At 39.3% G+C, this 24,343-nt stretch overlaps 1 protein-coding gene across 1 annotated transcript in view; it reads left to right on the top strand.

Moving 5' to 3' along the window:
• Positions 1–24,343, top strand: part of col27a1a (collagen, type XXVII, alpha 1a) — a 103,656-nt gene that overhangs the window by 70,389 nt on the left and 8,924 nt on the right. Inside the window, exons 16-41 of the mRNA XM_079657754.1 lie at positions 733–777; positions 1,492–1,545; positions 2,852–2,905; positions 3,809–3,862; positions 3,946–3,999; positions 4,248–4,301; positions 4,427–4,471; positions 7,243–7,296; positions 7,394–7,438; positions 7,691–7,744; positions 8,098–8,151; positions 9,990–10,043; positions 11,270–11,323; positions 16,831–16,884; positions 17,162–17,206; positions 18,156–18,200; positions 18,387–18,440; positions 20,443–20,496; positions 20,824–20,877; positions 22,036–22,089; positions 22,355–22,408; positions 22,840–22,947; positions 23,026–23,079; positions 23,179–23,286; positions 23,538–23,591; positions 23,700–23,753. Coding sequence (XP_079513880.1) covers positions 733–777; positions 1,492–1,545; positions 2,852–2,905; positions 3,809–3,862; positions 3,946–3,999; positions 4,248–4,301; positions 4,427–4,471; positions 7,243–7,296; positions 7,394–7,438; positions 7,691–7,744; positions 8,098–8,151; positions 9,990–10,043; positions 11,270–11,323; positions 16,831–16,884; positions 17,162–17,206; positions 18,156–18,200; positions 18,387–18,440; positions 20,443–20,496; positions 20,824–20,877; positions 22,036–22,089; positions 22,355–22,408; positions 22,840–22,947; positions 23,026–23,079; positions 23,179–23,286; positions 23,538–23,591; positions 23,700–23,753 — 1,467 coding nt within the window. The remainder of the gene's footprint in view (positions 1–732; positions 778–1,491; positions 1,546–2,851; positions 2,906–3,808; positions 3,863–3,945; positions 4,000–4,247; positions 4,302–4,426; positions 4,472–7,242; positions 7,297–7,393; positions 7,439–7,690; positions 7,745–8,097; positions 8,152–9,989; positions 10,044–11,269; positions 11,324–16,830; positions 16,885–17,161; positions 17,207–18,155; positions 18,201–18,386; positions 18,441–20,442; positions 20,497–20,823; positions 20,878–22,035; positions 22,090–22,354; positions 22,409–22,839; positions 22,948–23,025; positions 23,080–23,178; positions 23,287–23,537; positions 23,592–23,699; positions 23,754–24,343) is intronic.

Raw genomic sequence — 24,343 nt, forward strand, 5'->3', positions numbered from 1 at the left:
TTATTGAACATACAGTAACACAAATACTACAAATCCACATAACAAAAAATCAAAAATGAAAAAAACCCATTTGTTTTTGTTTTTGGTACCTGGCTGGCGCCCCTAGCAGCGGCGCTCATATTTCAGCAGCGGCGCTGCGCCGCCACAATTTTTATATAGGGGAAACACTTGGGGCCATTTTGATTTTATTGTGACATTTTGTAATTTTCACATTCAAATCTAAATTCTTTGGCTTTTACAGGTTGTGTACAGCAAAAAACAGCTTCTACAGAAAAACCTGATCAACTTTAAATATTGGCAGTAAAACCTTCATGAACAAAGGTTTTTAATGTCTTTAATTTCATTAGAATAACCTTCCCGTGTCATGGTGGCCATATTTCACTATTTGCCATGGAACAGGAATTTGTTATAACTCCAATTTACATTGTCCAATCTGCACAAAATAGGATACAACAGCTGCAATACAACATCCACACAGTTATGTTAACAACGATCATACAAACAACCCCAAATAAGAGGGCAATTTATTGCTTTATTTTATATCCATTTCCCTCCTGGGATCAATAAAGGATCTATTCATCAAAACTTGTTCGCCTTGCCTTATCCAGTCCAATAGAATTGCAGATAAGCAGTTTTGGAGACTGATTTTAGTAACCTACCATTGAGACTGAATTGTAGTTGAAGTCTGGCTTTGGGGGTCCTTTTCTTACTTATGTGTTGCTTTTGTTTCAGGGGGTGCCGGGAAATCCTGGAGAACCAGGACTGAAAGGTGATAAGGTGATCTGAATATTCCTGTTATTGGCCTGTGTTTGAGCAGCATGTGATGGATATGTACTCCTTTGCATCCGACTGTAGCCCCCTCTGTTTAACCTTTAGACATACTGTAGAGCATGCTTTCATTCACTCATACCTTCAACCAAACAAATACAAACCTCTGATGATGTTTTAAACTCACATTAAGCATGAGATTTGTGATTTACTTCCCACTAATATGTATTCTTCTTATGGCATTTCTATGACTTTCATTGTGTGATGATTTTCCTTTAGTGCAACGAGCATGGAACCTTGTGTTGAATTGAAAAATACGCTTGTTGGATATCCTGCAGAGACAAGATCCTACCACTGAATTTGTTTTAAAACAAGATTGATCTTCTAATAATGATCTGAATTGTTGGATACACCCACATTAAGCACTTTAGATCTGTAAGAAAGCTACTCATGCACGCTGAATTAATCATTTGACTGTAATTACTGTTTAATGCTGGTTTATTCCAAAAGACATGTGGGTGTACATGAAGGCCATCAGAGCCTTTCATAAAACAGATTGATGCCACATGAAGAACTTGGCTAATGAACAAGTCTCATTGTGTGTGAGTGTTTATCATGTACAGCGCGTGTAATTAGTAAAGTCTGTTAAGGAGGCTGAATGTGATCGAGGAAGTAGGAAGTTACAATTCTTCCTAATGTTCTTCATTCCTCTCTCTACGTCAGGGTGAAGTTGGGATTCCTGGACAGCAAGGGGAGATCGGGTACAGAGGAGACAAGGTAGGTCACTAAAGCAACATTTACCATGTTTGAATGTCATAAAAGTTCAACCACACACACTCTCCTGCATGCTGCATCCAAAACACACCTCAGGGTGTTACACAGCCTTTGTTTTTTTTCAGTTTTTACCATCTTATTATCTGCACATTGGTCACCTGCAACATTCTCTTGCACTATTTTATTTGTATTCATTTTCCTTCTAACACAACTTTTATTGATTTATTTTTATATACGTTATGTTGCATTGTTCAAGGAGCTTGGGACTTAAGATTTGAATGGCCAAAACTACTCTATAGTACGGTGGCCTACAGGTGCTAACGCTTACATTAGGCCAAAACGTGCTGCAGCTTAAAAAAAATTGTATACATCAAAACTTTGTGCGAAACCCCTTCAAATGAAGAAGCGAAAAAAGCTGACAAAAGCTGAGAACGCAACGGAAACCAAGGGACACTAAAAAGTGACGCACACAGCTGGGACCGGAGCCGTTTGTGATGATCAGGATTATAAAGTTGGCCATTTCTTCTTTATTTGTATTGGTTATGAAACTGCAGTGATTCCCCCTAATTGAATTGTGTTTGGCCGTTGTAGCACGTTTGCACCTCTCGGCCACCGTACTTGAGCTATTGTGAATATGACACTAAGGCCTTTGGGTCTTAGTAATGAAAAAGTACAAACAAAACAATACAAACGAAAAAAAATACATTGACATTTTATTATGCCATAGTTAATGTTAATTTAAATTAAATCTGTTTATTTACTTTTAGGTCTTATTAGCTTTCTTGTGTGTGACATGATATAAGATTGTGCTATATTGTTTGAATTCATTGAAAAAGTGTGTGAAGGTTGGCTTGGTTCCTGACCATTTGTTCTTTAAAAGAACATATTATTTCCAAAAAGAGTAAATACAGCATGCAATGTTTCTTCCAATCTTGACTAAAATAAAGCATGGAATCAAACTGATTTATGAACATTCATATTAAGTTTCTTTTTGAGAAGAAGAACATTCTTGTTTATCTACACGGTGATAAAATAGATGCTCTCTTTACCAAAGCCACTGTTCCTTTGCATAACGACTTAGCCAGATGTGTGCTGTGCAGTTTACGGAAATTCTTATGTAAACCTCTTCATTTTGTCTCTCTGTGTAAGCAGTCTCAGACATTTTAGCATCAGAGAGCAGAGATCCCAGGAGATAACAGGAACACTGAGAAGAGTCGTGCATGTGGAATGTTTTCTAATTCCCTGAGAAAGAAATCAGGGTTCTGAATTCTATCTGTAGTTTTTATTATGTCTTGTTTGTGTTTTACAGGGCATCCAGGGGGGTCCGGGGTTACCAGGGGTGCAAGGAAAACCAGGACCACAGGTGAGTTTTGGCTTGAATGAGTAGAAATACATGACCAATGCATGGAGGGAATTTAATCAGAAAATCGAATGATTTATTGGCCAAGAATTAGATCCATTCTGGGATAGAGGGAATTGAGTACTACGGTTCAGGTTATTTACTTGTACCTGTAGGTAGATGAAAGACAAGGTATCCATTGTGACATAGATAACAGGCAACTCTTTCAAATAAACCCAGGCTCCACCACATGTAAATACTGTAGTCACTTTACATGAAAAATCTAATGAATTCATTTGAATGAACAATATTGAATAAGGTATATATAATCTCCATGCTCACAGAAATGCCCACTAAAACATAGAAAGTGTCTAAATAAAGTACAGCTAATATTTGTTCTATTCTCAAGTAGACACATTTAACAAAAAAATGATTATTTTTGGAATTAAAGACAACTTTTGTATTGTGTTTATTTTGTAGAAAGTTTTAATAAGCAAATACAACTGTTAACTTGATAAACTGTATCCCTTTCTTTGCTTTTGTACGTTTTGGTGTAGATTTACTACTGTATGAATAAATTCAATAAATATTAAAGTGTTTAAATAAATACAAATAAAAGGTTTCACTTTCAAGTGAGTGTTGTTATGTAGAGGATTTGGGGAATAAGAATCAGAGAACAAGACCTACAACATTGTATGTGTCCATCCATACAGTTAAGGTTAGCTTAGCTTAGCATAAAGACTGTAAACAAGGGGAAACAGTTAGCCTGGCTCTGTTCAAAGTGAACAAAACACACCTTCTAGCACCACTAAAGCTCTATAGTCTTATAATGCACACATATGCAATACAGGGATTTAAGCAACTCTGATCAAATATACAATTATTCATTAAAGACATTACTTATGTTCTCTTCTGTTTTTGTCGCAGGGAAAGCTGGGAGAGAGAGGCCCTGCTGGAGCATCTGGACCTCCAGGCCCCGAGGTTTGTTTGTACATCCCTGCTTTAAATGTGTGAGTCTGTACAGGGAGACAATACAAAACTGATTGTATCATTGATCATGACAGGGTTTTCCTGGTGACATGGGACCACCGGGAGAGAACGGCCTTGAAGGACCAAAGGTGAGCATCAACTGGTGAAGTTTTAAAACATAAAGCAGAACAAGAGCAAGAGACTGCAGTCATGATAGCAGCTCTGTGAAATGTGATGTTATATATATTTCATATATTTATTTCAGTCCGGACCAAAGTAGTGGACCAACTGTGACGGACACACTATTCTTGGTTAAAACATCTGTGTCATTACCACATTTACATTTTTTATTTTATTTAAACATTAGCAATCTTTTTCGTGCTTTTTCCCCTTCCAGGGAAAGCTGGGGCTCCGAGGTTTACCGGGGCCACGAGGAGTGCCTGGCTCGGAGGTAAGTCACCGCCCACATCACAACGACCCAAGAGCACCAAAGGACGTTAATGTTTTTACGGCACCAGGCTCTTCTTTATGTCCCCAAACATAATTCATGCTAAGATCAATATAATTTGTTTCCAGGGAGACGAGGGCCCGATCGGACCACCGGGCCCAACAGGACTGGAGGTGAGTTAGAGGATATGTGAAGACCACCAGGATCACTAGTGTAGTATTAGTGTAGTGTGTGTTTAGTGATGGTCTGTGTGTCAGTTATTATTCAGGCCAATCAAACCTATGTGCATCATTATGGTTTCATTCAGTGTCCTCTGTTTCAATGCAAATAAGCTTTATTGGCTTGATATATCAAAGACCTGTGTACAAAGTAGCGGGGACAATTTTTAAACATTGACAGTTGATTAGCATAAATAAACACTTTGCAAATATCAATAATTGACCAACTACGTAATAAAAAGGCACTAAACAACATGAGCAGTGAGCTGCATCACTCAGAAACACTCCGCAGAGCTTTTTAACTTACTGTGAGGTAACAAAAACAGAAAAAAATCTGAAATATTTAAGGGCAAATGACAGCTGAAAGAAATCTAAGGCAAATTAGCTAATTTATCAACTAAAAGAAGAATACATGAAAATAACAAGGAGAAAATAAAACTAATTGGATAAAAGGGACAAAAGCGTAAGATTGTTCTGCATGAAATTCGATGGAACACCGGATTTTTGGAGTACAGTAAAGTAAAAAAAGTCAGAGAGGACAGGAAAGGGACAGAAATATCTCAGTCTATGAGCTTCAGTTTGAATTTAAATCTGTTTGCATGCTCAACTAACCCACTTAGCATGCTTTGAGCAACCTAGTCTGCAGTAAAAGCTAATCATTTCACTCTGCAGTGTGATAACATATACAGCTTACTGTAAACCAGTCTCGGTCCACTACACAGTAAGCCGCATCATTTCATTATTTAATTTTAATTGTGCTTCCCAGAGTTTGTTGCATCACAGTGAGAGTTCATCTGGATTTTATTTGAGGTCATAAAGGGTTGTTCCTGCAGATATGTATAGCTGGAGTTTTTATGGAGGTTCTTATTATGTCCTGCCTCCAGACGATCGTCCATTCACAGCGCAGGACCGTGTGCAATCCATATTCCCGTCCACCAGGGGGTGATAACTGCCATCACCATGTTTATAGGTGGCAAGATTTATAGCGGCCATAAAGTGCTGGCAGATTTGAATGTGTCACTGCAGAAATACAAGCTTTGTTGACTTTATTTCTAATTTCTCGCTTCAATGAAGGGCAAAGAAAACTGACCATTATAATTGTAGACATGCTTTTAACTGTACTCTTCTAAATTTGTAATGTGTATTTATCAGTCTAGCTTTTATTTTTCTTACTCGCAGTCACTTTATACTCCCCCCCCCCTCTAACCCACTCCCTCCTCCATCCCCATCTGAGGGGAAGTGGTGTATGACTCCTCCAGGAGCAGTGATTGATCTCTGGCCAGGTGCCTGATGCTACTCCTCCACCTCCAGCTGCCTTTTAGCTTCACTGCTTTGCTATCAATGACACCCCCTCTTTTATCTGTCTTTCTTTAACCATCTCCCTCATCGTTCCTTGTTGCTCCTCATCCATTTTGTCGTGGTGCATTTCTCGCAGACCTCTTAGATTCTCAGAAAATTTGATTTCAACTGTTCAACAATCAAAGCCAGCGGTAAAGAATACCTTGCGATTGCAGCTCCAAAGCTTTCTAATAACCTTCCTCTTTTGATCAAATGTCCCTCCTCAATTGACACTATTAAGACAAAACTTAAGACGTACATCCTTTCCATGTTCTTTGGTTTGGTTTCCAGATTTAAAATGTTAGTATTTTTTTTTTTTTTAAGTGATCTCACAATGGTTATCATGTTTCTGTTTCAGATTTGGACACATGTTTTAATATTTGTTCCATTTCTATCTTCTGTTTTTGTGTGGCCTTTGTTGTTGTTATTGTACTCACTCTTTTGTGATGTTCACTTGTCTTGTACTGCAATGATGTCGCTCAAAAAGATACAAACCAACCAGCAGGAGACTCAAATCAAATGACTACAAAGAGACACAAAAAGATTACAAACAGATACAGAGGCTACGAACAGTTGAAAAAAAGCTGCAAACTGACTCAAAATGACAATGATTAGGCGCAAAGAAACCACAAATAGTGACAAAATAATAAACAGACACAAATAAACTACGAAGAGAATTCAAATGGTGACAAAGAGTGAATGAAAGATGTAAAAAGTGACACCAAGACTACGAAGAAATGTAAAAAAGTTGCAAAGAAACACAAAGAGTATCGAATAAATCTGAAAAGTGGCAAAACAACCACACATAGTCACTTAATCAATTACAAAACCAAGCTAAGTAGGAAATAGGGCCTTAAATGTCTGTGCCAAGTCGGCCATTGTCTTATAATACACCCATGGTCAACTTAACATTAATACACTTGACTTGAGTTTCTTTATTTGTTTGACACGGTCAGTCGTGATAAAAAGATCCTGGACAGCTCATATCAATTATCAGGTTACTCCAATAATGAACTTTTACTGCAGTGTGAGATAAATACAGTGTTAGCCTGTACTGTCTTCTGATCACTGCCAAACCTTTAAACTCAACTGGAATCGTTGAGTCACTCCGTCTCTTGGCGTCTCTGACTCAAAGTTATTGCTGCTGAAAAAAGCACTTATCTTAACCCCGGGAATTACCGTCTGTGAAAGCGGAACATGGTCACTGAACACAAAGGTCCAGTCAGCATCACCTGAACCAGACGGTCCTGTCCGATGTTCTGCAGCTGCACTCTGCCTCCTCAAACTGTCCTCTCACAGGAAGCACATCCTTTATATTAACTGAGGTTATATGATGTCGCATGAAGTGTTTTTCTCATTATTTACCCTTCTTCTTTGCCCGTTGTCAGGGTAGAATGGGCAGAAAAGGATTTCCTGGGAAGGTTGGGCCAGAGGGAGTCAAGGTGAGTAAAGTCCATGTGATTTTTACTCTTTTGAAACAAAATGTTAACAGTATTGATTGAATTATTGCAAACGAAATGCCTTGCTATATCTCTGCAGGGTGAAACCGGTATTACAGGGCTAGTCGGAGCCATGGGAGAACGAGTAAGAAATGAAACTGAGCCGGCTTCCATTTTTTTCAAAATGTCAATCCATTCAACCATCCAACTGTGTGTGTGTGTGTGTGTGTGTGTGTGTGTGTGTGTGTGTGTGTGTGTGTGTGTGTGTGTGTGTGTGTGTGTGTGTGTGTGTGTGTGTGTGTGTGTGTGTGTGTGTGTGTGTGTGTGTGTGTGTGTGTGTGTGTGTGTGTGTGTGTGTGTGTGTGTGTTTGTGTGCGTGCGTGCGTGTGTGTTTCAGGGTTTGGTGGGTTTCATCGGACCTGTGGGAGAGGCAGGACTGGCAGGAGAGAAGGTCAAATAACTTTGCGTTTCCTTGTAAATTATTTCATTTAAGTCAAGACACGACAGAAAACGTATTTCTTTTTCATGCACTGGTGAATTTGGGGATTAAAGAGTTTGGGTTTTCTTAAGGTGTTCTTTGGGACTTCTGGAAAGAAAACAAATACAAAAATACATATAAATGTTTATTTTGCATAAGGCAGAGTATTGAATCTGGTTTTATCCAATGTTTAGATTTCTGATCCAGAATTGTATGAAATGTAGCACATATTTAGAAATAAATAAATTCTCATTTGCACTTTTAGACTTACTATTTCTGGATGGTGCCATCATGTAAAGTCTGAGTGTGTACTTTGGTGTGTTTAGGGTGATCGAGGAGAGATGGGCCATCCTGGACCTGCTGGAGAAAAAGGATCACTGGTAAGACACAAAAAGCTAGAGTCATGAGAGTGGAGCTTGATAGCTTCATTGATCAGTGTATACGTTATTCTCTGGCTAAGGTGTCATTAAAAAAATCACAAGAAATGCTCATCTCAAACTAAACTGTGTGTGTTATTCCCATGGGAATAAAGTGATGTGGGATTTGGTCAATAGTATTGTACTTTGGCTTATTCTTGTATGTGCACACTTTGTTTTGTATTGACTCAATACAAAACAAAGTGTGCACATACAAGAATAAGCCAAAGTGGAAAGAAGGCACATCACCTCATGCTTGGAGCAGGTTTTCTAACCTCAAGCAGGCGGCGGGAGATCTTTACCTGGAAAAGTCTTAACATTGATTCAAACAAAAGAGAAAAACGTTTGAAAGGATAACGTCCAATCATTTATCTCCATGAAAATATTTAAAATCCACGGACACTGCTACATTATTGTTCTGTGAAACCAATGCCACTAGAATCGTTTGACCTTGAAACTTTACACAGAAATCGGCATGGGCCATTATAAAAAATGCTCAGTGCTGTTGCAGTTATTTACAAGATCTATGTTTGAATCTATGCAGTGCTTAGTAGTTTCATGTGTGGGAAGGTTGCCTGAAAAGTCCTTCAATTGGATGTTTACAAAGAGGTAGAATCCCTGCATTTGCATTTTTAAGAATAAAGAATCAAAGAATGATTGGGATTTATTTAAAGACATGCATCCACATTTGACCTTCAGTATGCAGGGCATCGCAGTTTTCCTCCAGGTCTTGTCTTTCATGGGCTGTCACACACCTTGCTCTTTCAAATAGTGCAAACAACCTTTATTTGGCCCTTTAAATGGCCCTATCTTTGTCAGATGTCGACAGTCTCAGGTGTACTGAATTCCCAACTGAAGTGAATTAACCTGAAGTCATCAATCTCAGGAAACAGAGAGAATTTTCATACTGACTGACAGTTACATTTCTCTCAAGGCGTAGCAAACTCAATACACATTTATCCTGCTCTCTTAAAACAGAAACAGACCCCCTGGAAAAGTCTGCATCATACAAAACCAGCAGACATATTACAAGCATTCACGATTTCATGAGATCAGAGCGGCTTGCTGTGCTATGGGTCTTCACTGTGGACAGATTGTTATTGCACTCAGCTGATCTGACTGAGAATACTCCCCATTACATAGTCAAGAGTGAGGTCCAATAAAAAGAAGAAAGAAAAGCAGCCCAAAGCGGAATGTTTTCAGATATAAAATCATGTCCTCAGTCTGTTTTTTTCTTCTCCACACGGCTCTTATTGTTACAGTAGAGTTACTCTCCAGGGTGCAGAGCTTTTCTGCAGCTGTGTGTTTGTGCTTGTGCTTTGTGTGTGTGCGACTAAAATCCAATTTATTACCTTTCTATTTTTATTTTTACACTTAAATGTCATTGTTTTGTAATTTTGTCAAAAACAACAATACAGAACAGCAATATAATTGTTTGAGGCATTATGTCAATCAGAATATCCTCATAACAGACCTGTTTTAGTGGAACAGGCAGGATTTCTACAGTGCATCATCATTTGCATATAATTTTTGCAGTGCACGTACATAGAATTAGTTTGTATATTACACATTTGATGTTTGACAGAATAATAGTACCATTTGCATGATATTTTGTGTCAGTTGTAATCTGTGTGTGTGTGTGTGTGTGTGTGTGTGTGTGTGTGTGTGTGTGTGTGTGTGTGTGTGTGTGTGTGTGTGTGTGTGTGTGTGTGTGTGTGTGTGTGTGTGTGTGTGTGTGTGTGTGTGTGTGTGTGTGTGTGTGTGTGTGTGTGTGTGTGTGTGTGTGTGTGTTCCTATGATAGGGTCACCCAGGGACACCAGGGGGGAGCGGGCCAACCGGACCACCAGGAAGACCAGTAAGTCACCACTCTTTAGCACATTTTTAAGATTCAAATGCAGCAACAGCGTCGTTTTGGCTATCAAAAAATTACTTCCAGCCTCCTTTACCAATGCAAGATATAATAGACTCTCCCTTAGAAATAAAACCAAGACATAAAATAGAGCAATTCACATGGTGCATGCACAAAGAAACGGCTTTGCGATCCATGTGTGTGTGTGTCCCCTTCCCCTCTGAAAAGATTGGAAGAGTAAAAGAGTAGAATATCTCCCCTTATTTGCACAATTTAGCACTTTTACTCCATTATTATCTGCTTTATAATGTTTGTAAATTATCGACATTATTGAGCTGTTATCAACAATACATTTCTGTCCGGAGTAGCAGAAGCATTGCGTTAAGTACAAGTTTAGCGTTTGAACAAAACTCTCTTTGACAATCTGTGGTATCTTTTTAGATGAATATTTTAGAAACATAAACATTTAAATGTAAAAAAAAGTGCCATATATATATATAATGGTAATTTTTTTGCAAAATGTTGAACTTTTATCCCATTACTTTTTGCTTTGTAATGTTTGCAGATGATAGCCCATCAATGAGATGTACAGTTAACCACTTTTTAGTTTTGTCTGGATTAGCAAGTACGGCTGTTTTAAGGAAAAGTGTCAAACATGACTGCTTCAAATTCTAATATTTGAACAAAGCTGTCTTTGAGTGTCTCCAGAATGTTTCCGATGACAGTGTGTAGTGTTCTCAGTGGGGAGGGTCTCTCTGAGCGTTATGAGAACTGGCAGCCTCCTGCTGAACCTGCATTACCCTGCTGTCAGCCAAAAGAGCAACACCTACAACCAATTAGAAGCTGCCCCCCCACCCCCTCCCTCGGTGTCCTTGCCACGGTCAGGTTTGACAGAGTGCGGGCTGAGCATGAGGGGGGGGGGGGGGGGGGGGGTGGGGGGTGGGGGGGCACCAAAACAAACATAAACATTTGTTTTTACCAAAACAAACATAAATACGGGCTGTGGGGGGGTGCAGCGGGGCGGGATTCTGGGGCAGGCTCTTTAATTGGTGTGAGTGGCGGATCCAAAAATAAACCCTGTAGTGTGTTCCCGAGGTCAGCCCGCCCCCCCGGGTCAACAACCAGGGGGCTCTGTGCTCTGTCAGTGTGAACCTGAGTTGTATCTCTCCTTCCTCCCCCGACCCCCTTCCTCTCTTCCTCTCTTCATCCCCCCTTTTTCCTTTGTTCACCAGGGCTCTGCTGGATCAGGGGGGCCGGCCGGTACCAGAGGACCCAAAGGCTTACGGGTAGGTTTCACACCGCTGTGGGTCTCTGCAGTTTCACTGTTGACTGTGGTTCTGGAGAAAGTGTATCATAGTTCACCTTAATTAAAGGGATGGTATGGATGTGTTTAAGGAGGGTCACATAAGAAAAGGTAAGGCAACATGGAGAAGACAAGATAAGATCAAATAATTCTTTATTGATCCAAGTTGTGCAATTCAGGTGTTATATTGAACTAGCAACAGGAACATGAGTGAGTGTTTTAAAGGGTTAGTTTGGATTCACTAAAGACACACAATTACACATACACACGAATCAATTGAGGCAGAAAATCATTTTCTACCAGGAAGAATGTGCGTTTTTAGCAATGGAGTCTGGTCATTTTGAAAAGAGCATAGATAAGTGCTTCAGTTCCTATTGAGAAATGCTGTCTGAAAAGGTATAGTAGTAATAATATTATAGAAAAAGAAAAAAAAATACACTTAAACTGATATTTATTTTATTTGCTAAAATATGCATTACAGCAATAAATTGTCCTGCAGAGGAGTTACAACGGCAAACGTACCACACAGATCAAATTTTAGAGCATATACATAGAGGCGAGCACACGTTAATAAAATAAAAACAGATAAACCACGGTAACAATTAAGTTGCCGTATTTAAAAAAAGTAAATCTATCACATCAATGATTGTCACTGTCACAGGTAATGGCATGTTTCCTCTTAATAATGAACATGACGTCTTTGGTTTATTTCAAGTCAATCCCATAGGCTGTCTTGCTTCAATGAATGCTTCAACTGTTTCCCCACACTGGACGCGTGCCTCCATCTAATGTAGGTAATACACTGACTATAGATCAAAATCTTGCATAACCGGCACTTTAAAACATCCAAGATATCCCTTCAAGAACATAGCATATACTTGGTAAAAGACTTGCTGTAATAAGAGCCATGTGCCACTGCTGTTGTTGAGCCGCTGGAAAAACTTGAGAGGGTGAACATAATGAAGTGATATGGAACTGCCTCTGAACTGAGGTCGTGTGTGTTTAATGGACATGGGTGCTTGCAAAACACACTCTCGGGTTCACAGTAAAAGCACGAGTCTGTTTCATCCTTTTTCAAGTCAGCGCTCATTAACAGCAGGAAGAGCTCCAGCCATGATTTTATTCCACATAGATGGAACAATGACTACGAGTAGAAGGACATGTAAAAAAGAGATCTGAAGCCTGTTCTGTCCATGACATTCTAAATGTAGCTATTCTTGAAGTTGCTTTGCAGATAAATATGAGTGGACATAATTTATCAGGGGGATTAGCAAAGCAAATATTTAACTATTGGTTTCAAACTCATAAAACATCATTCATAAATACCACAATGGCAGCTTTCAGATTAGAATCAGCTGTGACAGAACAACTTGGTTTATAAATGTTCCTAAATGTGCAAAACGTAGATCATGATGTGACTTTCAGACCATATGATTGGGTTATTCACAGTAGTATCAGCCTGATTCAATTGCTCATTTAGCATTAGCATTACACTGAAAACCCATTGTACCTGTACCCTTAGTCACTGTATTTTCAGATAGATGATATGGTTACGTTGTGAAGTTAAAATCAGATACTCCATTTATCGCAGAGTTGTCTACGGTGGCGGACAGGAACAAACGTGTTACATCGGCCAAAAACTAAATGCTGCAAGATGCTCAAAACATAATGAAAATGGGGACACTAAAAAGTGATGCACACAGCTGGGACCACATTCATTTTTTTGGCCTTGTTGTTGTCAGTTCCAGGTATAACTAATCATATTAAATATGACTGCATTCCATGCAAATGAAACAAAGGCACTCCTATCAGCTGTATTTATTACACCTGTGCTTTTCATGCTTTGGGAAATAAATATGTCAACCTAAAATGAATAAACCAGTAACCACCTATGATTAGTCAAATCAAATTAACATCAAAAGTGAAATTGCATACAACTAAAGTCGTCAAAACAAGCAGCTGGAATTTAAATGAAAACTAAATGCTCCCCAACGGTATTCAGAGAAGGAAGTGGCAATAACTAATAAAAAAGGACAATGTAATGACAATTAGGCAAAATGGAGCAGGACACAATAGAATTCATGTTTTGGGGTCAGCTTGACACATCTCTGTTCTTTATGTACTCTCTTTTTAAGTTCAGTTGTGTCACCAAACTATTTCAAAGGCTTTTAATAGATGTTTTTATGTGGTGCACTGAGCCAGCTGGAGAGTGGGATAAAACGACATTGAGCTTTATCTGAACGTCCATGGGAGACGGGCCTCGCTGTGATTGGCTGAGACATTCTAATGTCTCAAACTGTGTTTCCAATTAAAACTGAAAGCTCCCAGTGCCAATACTGCTGCCTGCTGCTCCATTACCCACAGTCTGTTGGGTAGTCCAGAGTGGAGAGAGCCAGAGGACATAATGTCGAGGTGTTTCTTTCAGACATTCAGTAAATGTGTGCAGCCACAGATATGCACCATGTCTCACCCCCGCTGCCCCAACCACACACAGTCAGCACAAGAAAGAATTTGAGTTCTCATGAATCCATCACTCGTCTGGACAAACAAAACTCTGCTTTGTTCGATGTAGAAAATGACCAAAAATGATTGATAAAGGACATCAAAACTAAACCCTTTAAAATATAATGCTGTGTCCCAATTTGTATATTTATATCTGTGTAGTACACTGTGAACTTACTTGCATAGTGCATAACATTCATCAGGCTTGTGTTTTCAAATTCGAACAAGGCTCTGCCCTTACACAAAATATTACAACATTTTACCTCTTCCTCTGCTTCTTTTTCTTCTTCTTTTACAGCTTCTTCTGACAAATTGATAATTGTATTAATTGCAGTCCTGTGTTTTCAGTAGCAACCGCTTTCTCTGCTGCCATTTCTAAGCGTTTGTTAGTCCCTGCCCTTCCAGTGTTCCAATTTCCAATTTGAATGTATGAGTTCACCATCTGCGTACTAGCATTGTATTTTGTCACACTTATGTGAACTAACTTATGCGCTCAAAATAGGAAGTGTAAAACACAAATTGAGACATAGCATAGTTGGAGACAGACAGCTCTTTTGAGAGAATGTCCACCATGAGGGAATGTGTCATTCATAAAATGAGTTCAACTCTGAAGAAAACAGAGGCTGTACAACTTTTACACTGACTAAAACACCATGTGTCTTTTAGCACTTGGCTCAAGGAATGCACTTTAATCTTGTCAGCAATGTAACATCTGGCCTCACTCTCAGAAACATTGGCACCAGAATGTTTTCTAACATGGAAAAACTGTAGAGTCAGAGATAAAAGCGTACATACAAGTGCATTTACATAAGCGAAGTACCAGTGTTTTATTTCCATTTCTTGCAACATACAGAGGCCCTGTTATGCTGTTTTCTGGGTTTTGCCTTTCCTGAAGTGTTTTGTATAGGGTCTGCAAAGGCTAAAACTCATTTGTTCCCTCCAGAGAGAGTTTCTCCCACACACTACCCCCCTGCCTGAAGCGCCTCCTTTGGACTCCTTTGTTTACTTCCTGAACATAGCGACATCACGTAAAACAATCACCCTTCTATTGGCTAGCACTCCAAAACATAGTACCTAATAAGGGGGGGGACATCTCTAAGCGGTTGACCAATCACAACAGAGCTGGCCACCAATCAGAGCAGACAGGGCTCTGGTTTCAGACAGAGGGTAAAAAGAGGTGCTGCAGCACAGGCAGTATGAGACAAATAAAGAGCTTTCTGAACATTAAAGCAGGGAGACATTAGAGGCATACAATACTGATACACACCTGAAAATGAGCATAATATGGTCCCTTTAAGAAAAAGATCTGAGTACTTCCACCACCCTCTTCTCTCTGTTTTTCTGTGTTTTTGTTTAAAAAAAACATTTGAATGGTTGTCAGCCATGACAAATCCTTTTTACTATTCATGCTTTTTTTTTTCTTCTAATAACCACTCATGTTTGGCTGACAAATCTTCAACTGATGTTCTCCATATTGAGGAGCATATTCATCTCATGTGTTTATTATTGAACTAGTCAATATAGATGTTTCTGATTATTTTCAAATGCCCCTGCTTCTGCGCCTTTTCTGCCTTTGTTTGAAACTTCTGCTACAAATCAAGGTGCAATTAATTAACTGTAAGGCCTTGTACTTGAGTGATAGTGTTTTTCTCCGTGGCCTGGTACCACCGGTTAATCCGGCTATGTAAACGCTCGCAGTGGGTAGCAGGTACCCCAGACAGGAATGTTAATGAGCGTTGCTTATCCTGCTCTACGTATAATAGGCTTATATCCCTTCAGCTTTACTCCCCGTGTGCCCGGTCATCACACGCTCACACAAAAAGGCTGCCTGTGTGGCTGTGTCATGTTATATTTTCTTTCTTTTACTAAGAAAATCTTGTTATTTATAATCTCTGGTAGCTGTGATTCATGTCAGATAGCCAGCATCTTCCAGTGTGTGGATGCGGAGCTGCAGGTCTAGAGCAGATGGCTACCATTTATTATCATTTCTCTGCACTGGCAGCTTTTAAGCACTGCAGATGTATTTTGTTTGACAGTCGCACCCATGTAATCTAAACGGTCAGACTGTTCTTACTGTGTGTGTGTGTGTGTGTGTGTGTGTGTGTGTGTGTGTGTGTGTGTGTGTGTGTGTGTGTGTGTGTGTGTGTGTGTGTGTGTGTGTGTGTGTGTGTGTGTGTGTGTGTGTGTGTGTGTGTGTGTGTGCTTTATTTTATTATGGAAAAGAAATAACACATCTATCAACCTGCTCTATTCTCTAATTATCGCCACATGCCATTGAAAAACTAATATTGGTCACAAGAAAAACAATTATAAAAATATTACTTAAGTAATGTTACAGAAGTATTATCAGTAAAGTGTCCTTAAAAGATATTAATAAAATATAATATAGAAGGTTCAATTAATTACTACGCACATTGTCTAAGTATTTTAATCAGAGAATGTTTGATTTTGTTGGTGTTATCACTCACCACTACAGGTTAAATAAGCACTTTTATTTTTGTCTACATCTGAACAATTTCAGTTACTTTGCATACTGCTGGGTCGATAAATATATACATATGTTTTATGTTATATAAGCATGTTTTTTAATGTAAACACTAACGAGTGGTGTGAAATACAGGTTGTGCCTTATAAGTGCAATAGTTTCCCCTGAAATGTAGTGGATTAGCAGAAAGCTAATGTGTATTCAATGGAAATACTCATAGTACATTATGTCAAAAAGTGTGCTTTAGTACAGTACTTGAGTAAATGTACTTGTAGTTATTAATTAATCTTGTCCCTCTGTGCACACTCACTTTCACACACACATTTATACACACATGACTTCCTTATGACCCCGGAAAAGTGTAGTTTACAGCCGGTCACTGCCTCTGACAGGGGGCCGTGTTGGCCTGAATGCAGTACAGTACACAGAGATGTTTGTTTACAGCTGTCTGGCTATGTTACAGTGACCTCTGTTGGTGATGTGACAGCTGTCTTATGTTTCAGGGAGCGATAGGGCCCGACGGTCCAACAGGAGAGATGGGGTTAGAGGGCAAGGCGGTAAGAAATCTCACTTTATCTCATGCATATACTGACATTTCCTAGAAACATTTACAAAATCAAACTGTGCGTACACAAACATAATGACAATAATATAGAATGTTAGTGTGTAAATGATATCCTCCAGCATAAACAGTGTATTCTTAAGAGGTAAATGTATCTTTTGCACCAAAAGTAGAGAGCTGCACATCTCCTCCATCCTATCAGGAGGCAGGAAGTATCCAGTGAAGTGATGTGTCAGCACAAAGCTCTCTCTCATCCTTCCCTCTCTCCACAGGGCTCTGAGGGTCCTCCAGGAAAAATAGGTTTCCCTGGACCACAGGTAAAGCACTCGAGCACTTTTTCTACTTTTCCTCTCCTTCCTCCTGTACATTTTGTAAGTTGTTATGTTCTTCTTGAGAGGCGAAAGCATCAGGATGATTTAGAAGACGTACCTGATACCAGCAGGGCGGAGGACCACAGGAAGATTTGACTAGAGAGAAACGTCTTTCTGCAGATTTACATACAAGACAAGCAGACTTATTTCCACATCTGAAGGAGATTTACTCCATTTAACTCCACTTTTGGAAATGATGCAGGCATATCTCTCTGACTATGCTAAACTTTATCTACAAAGAAGTTTTGTAAACTCATTTGTTGGGGGTGAATTCTCAAGAGCAAATAGCAAAAGGTTGATAAAAACTTGGAATAAGAAAAGCAAGAGAAAAGATTGCAAAGAAATCAATTGCTTTTACAGTTTATTTATACAGAAGTGCTCCGTAGAAGTGAAGGTACAAAGTTCAAACTCTCTTTCCCTCCCTTTATGGGGATTATGACTTCAGGTTCTTTGATCAATGATCTTTCCTTTCTCCTTCTCTCCTGCCTATCTTTGGCTATATGATTATTAAAAAGTACAAAAAGTGATCTTTAAAAAAACACATAGAGATTGTTCGGCGATACAGTCGTTTTGGGGAATGCTGCTCGTTCCCCACTTTTCCAAACTCATAAATGCTTTAAACAGATACGTATGTGTATGGGTGTCAAACAGCAATATTAGGGGACCTTGGCTCAATCTTTGAGTGTCTGTGGGATCAAATAGCTTAACCATGGGCCCATAGGCATCCAGGAGTTGAGTAAGCAAGTAAACTAAGGAGGGGTGACGGGTGAATTTTATTATTCAAGCTTTGTCTGAGGGGAGGCCAACAGTCTGTACTTGAAATATAATATTATTACATAAATAGCTTGTTTTTATCCCGACTTATATTTTCTTCCTTTGAATTGTGTCCGTACAGGGGAAGATCGGAGAGCCGGGGGAATCCGGGTTTAAAGGTTTTCCTGTGAGTTCACTTTTCTTATTCATAGAAATGATATGATAATAGTGATAAATCAACTTTAAGTTTAAGAGATTCAGAAACACAGATGAACCCCAAAACGATGTGATCACAGTCAACAAGCTATGCATGCATGCAAAGTATTATGAATGTAAGATGATGTGTTTTTTAAACCTACTTTACTGTCTGTAGGGTATCCAGGGACCCTCAGGACCTCCAGGGGACAAAGGAATATCAGGCGAGCCGGTACGACCTGACCATCTTCTTGCTCTCTTTCTCTTCTCCACATCTTAACTCACGACATACAGTATCTTGACATTAAGGCTGCATCTCATGATTGTTTTATTATGAATTAATCTGCCCATATTCAGCAAATCTGATTTAGAATTAGAATTTAAATCAGATATCATTCGTCTGTCCCACAGCGGGAAGTTTGACATTCTTACCGCAAATGGCAAAGTGCAGGTAAAAGCCAAAATAAAACATTGATAAAATAAAAATGACATAAGTATACATCCGAGGTCGACAATATAAGAGACAGCATTATAAAAGTATGTACACGCAGAAATGCACTGAAGTAGCAGCCAGTTATACCAGTAGTAAACAGTCAAACGTTGAATTGCAGTCTATAAAATGTCAGAAAAGTATGAAAAAGTCCCCCCACCTTCTTTGTTTCTTTGACCAAAGTCAATATATTCAATTTCACATAAAACAAAGAAGAGCAGGAAGAAATGTAAAGAGTTTTGAATTCACGACAAAGAGTCCTGAATAGAAAAAGATGAGTCACCAATAATAGAGACGGGTATCCTCTTTTGCTTTCATTGGTACGATGTAATCAGGCTCATTTTCTCGTGTTTCAGCAAAAGCTTGTACTTTCACACTCTGGCAGCTTAAGGCAGGTCACCTCACACAGGTCACTCCACACAGCAAAAGGAAAGACAAATACAATGGGAAGGACTGGATATCAAGTCTGTTTGGATTGTTAGGACTGCACTTAGCAGTCATTCCTAACTGCATGATCGTTTTGAATACAAACTCTAAAGTTGCTCTGATATCCTAAGAGGAGAACATTTCAGAAAATTGCATAGATGTACAGGGGCGAATATAATCTCCAAACCTGAAATATAGCATGTATCCAATGTGTGGAAAATAGTATACATATTTGCTAAAGGGATCATTTTCACGTATGTGTATCTGTTTTGGCTGCACAGTTTATTATAGATTTATTATAGGAGCTGAGTTTCAACTTCCAAAAAAATAAAAAAATACCTCAAACCCTTTCCAAAATATATCATTATTGCAGTATAAAATAGTCCAAAAGGCAAAACTGTTTTTCGTTCATAGCTTGAATCAGCCTATGTTTTGTGTTCCCCTTAAGAAATATCTGATGATAAAAGGAAGGCAAGGAACTATCGTTAAATATAAATCTCACGTTAAGTACATTGTAAATGCACCTTTGTTTCCTCCCGATCATTCTCCATTGTCTCATATGTCGTGCTGCACATCTGCTTTCACTGATGAGACAATACATTATGGGCCCAGCTGGTAGGTGTCTTTGAAAATTGAAAGAAAGAGCACACAGGTGACTTCACTTATGCCATCACTAGTGTTTGGACTGCAAGTCAACCGGGGAGCAAACATCATTCATTTGCACTGACAGTAAGAAGCATTCATGGCAGAGCGTCAGTGTTTTCCAAGCATTAGAAGTCTCTCAGCAGGTCATCGCTCTCAGAGCCAAACTGTACAGATGCTTCACTGATGGACCAAAATCAGCCAGATGTTTCACTATTGTTCGTACTAAAGAAGGTCTGATGTTAATTAGGGTGAAATACACACAGTTGGTTTTGTAGGAGTAGTAGGATATTCTAAAAGTAGCAATTATATTATTGTTATTACAACATATACTTTAGGTACCAAAAGTTATCAAGTAATTATCATACATTTGGCTTATTCCATGGTCATCTTTTTTGAAGAGGCCCTATTCTGCTTTTCAGGGTTCTCCCTCTCCTGTAGTGTTCTATAGGTTTGTGTGCATGTAAATGGTCTGCAAAGGCTAAAATCCCTGTGTTCCCTCCAGAGGGAGTTTCTCTCCCACACACTCCTCCCAAAAAAAAAAAAAAGTGCTTCTAAATTATTAGCGCTGAGGTATCAAGTAGCAGAAAATGGAAATACTCATGTAAAGTACATTGCTTTCCACCACTTGGATTACATCTGATTATTATTCAAATATTTGTGTTATCATTTAAAGGGACCAGCAGGGCCACCAGGGACTGTTGGACTCTTGGGAGAAATGGGTCATAAGGTGAGAGACTTTGACAACACACACTCACACACATTCCTATTCCACATGAGGACACACACATAAGGTATTGTGTGACTAAATGATTAAACATGTGTATCTGTTGTTCACCCTACCCCAGTGCATCAACAACGCTCTCAGATTGAAGTAATCTGTCACATGTAACTAATTAAGCCACATTGCAAAGGTGTCCTGTTTCTGTTTGACTCTCATGACAATACATAATGGAACACAGCCTCTGATATATTGTTCTGAAGCCAAACACTCAGTATTTCTGAGTGTTTTCCACAAAATCATTTAACATTTCTTCCATCCTCTGTGTTTATCAAGGGTCCTCCAGGCAAGGTGGGGGAACCAGGACTGCCAGGAGAATCAGGCGAGAAGGTAAAGAATGACACGTTTACCTAGAAGATTAAAGAAAAACCTCACTATCAAATACAATTCATATCTCCATTTTACCTGTAGTGCTTTATAGGTCTGCCTTCTCTTCAATATACTGGAACTCAATGGCACTTGACTGGTGATGCATAAAGTGTCAAAAAATACACATGAAAAACTCAAAAGCAATGTGTCTTTCCAGAAATCAATGACCCAGTTACTCAAAATAATCCTCAGAGTTTGGTGTGAGCAGTTTATGTTGGACCTATTTTCTTCAAACAAGTGTATGGATAGATGCGCACGTCCTCCTACACGATGACAGTTGTAGTGATATATAGAAAAATAGATCCTTCAGGAAACAACACGTCACCGTAAGGTTTTTGGATTATCTTTAATGAAAGTTGCTGTAATGCGACAAAGTTAGACAAGAGGCTATTATTCATCTGTAATCCCCAACAGATGTTTCAGAGTTACCCTAAAAAAGAACATCTAGAAAGAGACATTTCTGTTGAAGTACTCAGATTAACACTTTGAGTGCCACAAGCAAGACACGCCAAATCCATTTATGGGGGGGGCGTGTGGTGCAGTGGGTTGTGCGTTGGTGTTCGGATCAAGGGTTCACAGGTTCAAACCCCACTGCAGTCAGCATGTCGTTGTGTCCCTGAGACACTTCACCCCAAATTGCTCCTGTGGGGATTGCCCACAGTATTGAGTATGTAAGTTGCTTTGGATAAAAGCGTCTAACAAGTAACATGTAATTTAATGTAATGTACCTGGAGAGAAGGCAGAATCTCAACATCGGCTATCTTCAGGTTTCACACCAAGAATGTCATCTCTAGATTGATAGAAAACGCACTACAGGTAAAGGAAAGTAGTATTTTAGAGTTTAGGTGAAATGTCCCTTTTATATCAACTGTTGCATGCATAGTTTAATCAAGGTAATGTCAAAAACGACATGGATTTATTTCAAACAAATACAAGACAGACTGTGTGAATATTATCTGTTCAATGACGCTCATGTGTACGCGTGTGTGCGTGTGTGTGCGCGTGTGTGTGTGTGTGTGTGTGTGTGTGTGTGTGTGTGTGTGTGTGTGTGTGTGTGTGTGTGTGTGTGTGTGTGTGTGTGTGTGTGTGTGTGTGTGTGTGTGTGTGTGTGTGTATCAGGGGCCTCTTGGACTTGCTGGGAACATCGGAGAGCAGGGACTGATCGGACCAAGGGTACGTTTATCAGCATCAAGCTACCAAAAAATGTTTCCGAGACCTTCATTCATATTAACCTGTGTATGTGTGTGTGTGTGTGTGTGTGTGTGTGTGTGTGTGTGTGTGTGTGTGTGTGTGTGTGTGTGTGTGTGTGTGTGTGTGTGTGTGTGTGTGTGTGTGTGTGTGTGTGTGTGTGTGTGTGTGTGTGTGTGTGTGTGTGTGTGTGTGTGTGTGTGTGTGTGTGTGTGTGTGTGTGTGTGTGTGTGTGTGTGTGTGATAACAGGGGGAGCCAGGCTTGGAGGGAGAAGCTGGTCAAGCCGGCCCCGATGGAACCAAGGTGACGTGTTGACAACTCTTTTTAAATGAAACATCTGAATGTAAACAAGAATAGAGTAAAATTGTATACAGATATAATATATATTTATATTTACATTTGAAGTGACAATAATGAAAATTATATCTTCATGTATTGTATTATATAAAGAATATTTGGATACATTGAACTCAAGAAAACACAGCCATATAATGCAACGGTAACCTTAACCTTATTGAAGTCATGTTTTTGTGAATATTTCTTATTTTCATTCAAATATGTTACATAATTAAATGTTTGCATCCCTAAAATCCATTAAATCTACCTTAACTATATTAAGGATTTTCTCATTATGTGAATGGTCGTATTTGATGTGTAGAATACGTCTCTTTAAACTGCCTTTGTGTCTGAAATGTGCTGCATGAATAAACGTACTTTACTTAATCTATGATCAGGGTGAAAAGGGCGACATGGGTCAGGAGGGCGACAATGGAGAAAAAGGAGAAATTGGGCTAAAAGGAAAGGAGGGCCCGTCTGGAAATCCTGGACTCAACGGCGTCCGAGTGAGTCTTTCTTGTCAAAGACAAACTCGCATTTTTCTTTTTTGAAGGAGTTTTACTAAATGTATTTTCCTTTCAAAGGGTCCAGAAGGGAAGTCTGGCAAATTTGGGGAAAAAGGCAAACAAGGGTCCAAGGTATTACCATGAAATCATGTCTAATAACAGTTGAACCCTTCAGAAATCAAAAGTTGTCACACTATGTTGTTGTGTACCTTATCCTTTGTGTGTGTTTAGGGTGCCAAAGGTCATCAAGGTCACCTCGGGGAGACGGGCGCGGTGGGGAAAACCGGACCTCCAGGTTTTGTCGGGCAGAAGGGGTCCAGAGGAACCATCGGACACGTGGTAAAGTGGAACAGTAATGATACACATTCATTCATTCATTTAACCTTGTTATATACTACAGAGATCAATGAAGGAGGACCCTCATTGACATTGATTACAATAGTTGCATTTTCCCACATGTTGTTGGTATAAGCGAATTGATTAAAAAGAGTTGCTGTTTATTGTTTCAGGTTGTAATGTGTAAGATATTTGTCATTCATTTCCGGTCTTTACTACACAAAATGTGACAAGCGACTAAACTTTTGTTCTAGGGAGCCCCTGGTCGAATGGGTATCCAGGGGGAACCTGGGCTCGCAGGGTATGAGGTAAGATGACTACAAGTGGACATTTCACTTTCAATCTGTCTGTTATTGGTTATTTGTATTTGGTTTTATAATGTAACATGACATCATTTGTTGTGTTTGTCTTTGCAGGGTCATCAGGGAAAACAGGGCCCCATAGGGCCTCCAGGACCAAAAGGTGAAAAGGTACACCTCGTTCTTTTTATGTGTAACACAAATCTATTATTCTTGCTCCTTATCTTCATTTATGTATGTAATGGTGCAAAGGACAGCGAACCAAAGCTCGGAAGTGACAGACCATAGTGCAATGCAGAGGGAAAGACTCAACATGATGCTAAATGAGACGGAACAAAACCAAGCTAAATAAACCAGTCTGGCTCTTTTTTAGGGTGCATGTGTGTATCACTGTGTTTTTAATTGTAACACATAAGTAAGAGATAGAAGAGAGGGGAAATATTTGGCAAAAGGATACATTTATATATAAAATCTTATATATAGGACTTCCTTTGTATCTTCTACAACATCGTCTGTTCCCAGTACACCCATGCACCCGTTGGATTGGTTACACATCACTTAAGACTGGATTCATAACACCGAATGGGCTACACAAACCAACATCTTCAAATGCTCCTCTCTTTGTGTGCAGCCTTGTTTTGAAACCTCAGTACCTTAATGGAATACAACACATTTTTAGAATTGTGTTTTTAATATGTTATTCTAAACTAAGGCTGATAATCTTTAATAGCATTGGAATCATAATCGCCCACGTGATCGCA

This window comes from Notothenia rossii (genome assembly GCF_949606895.1).
Source record: "Notothenia rossii genome assembly, chromosome: 11".
In the NCBI taxonomy this organism is placed as follows: Eukaryota; Metazoa; Chordata; class Actinopteri; order Perciformes; family Nototheniidae; genus Notothenia; species Notothenia rossii.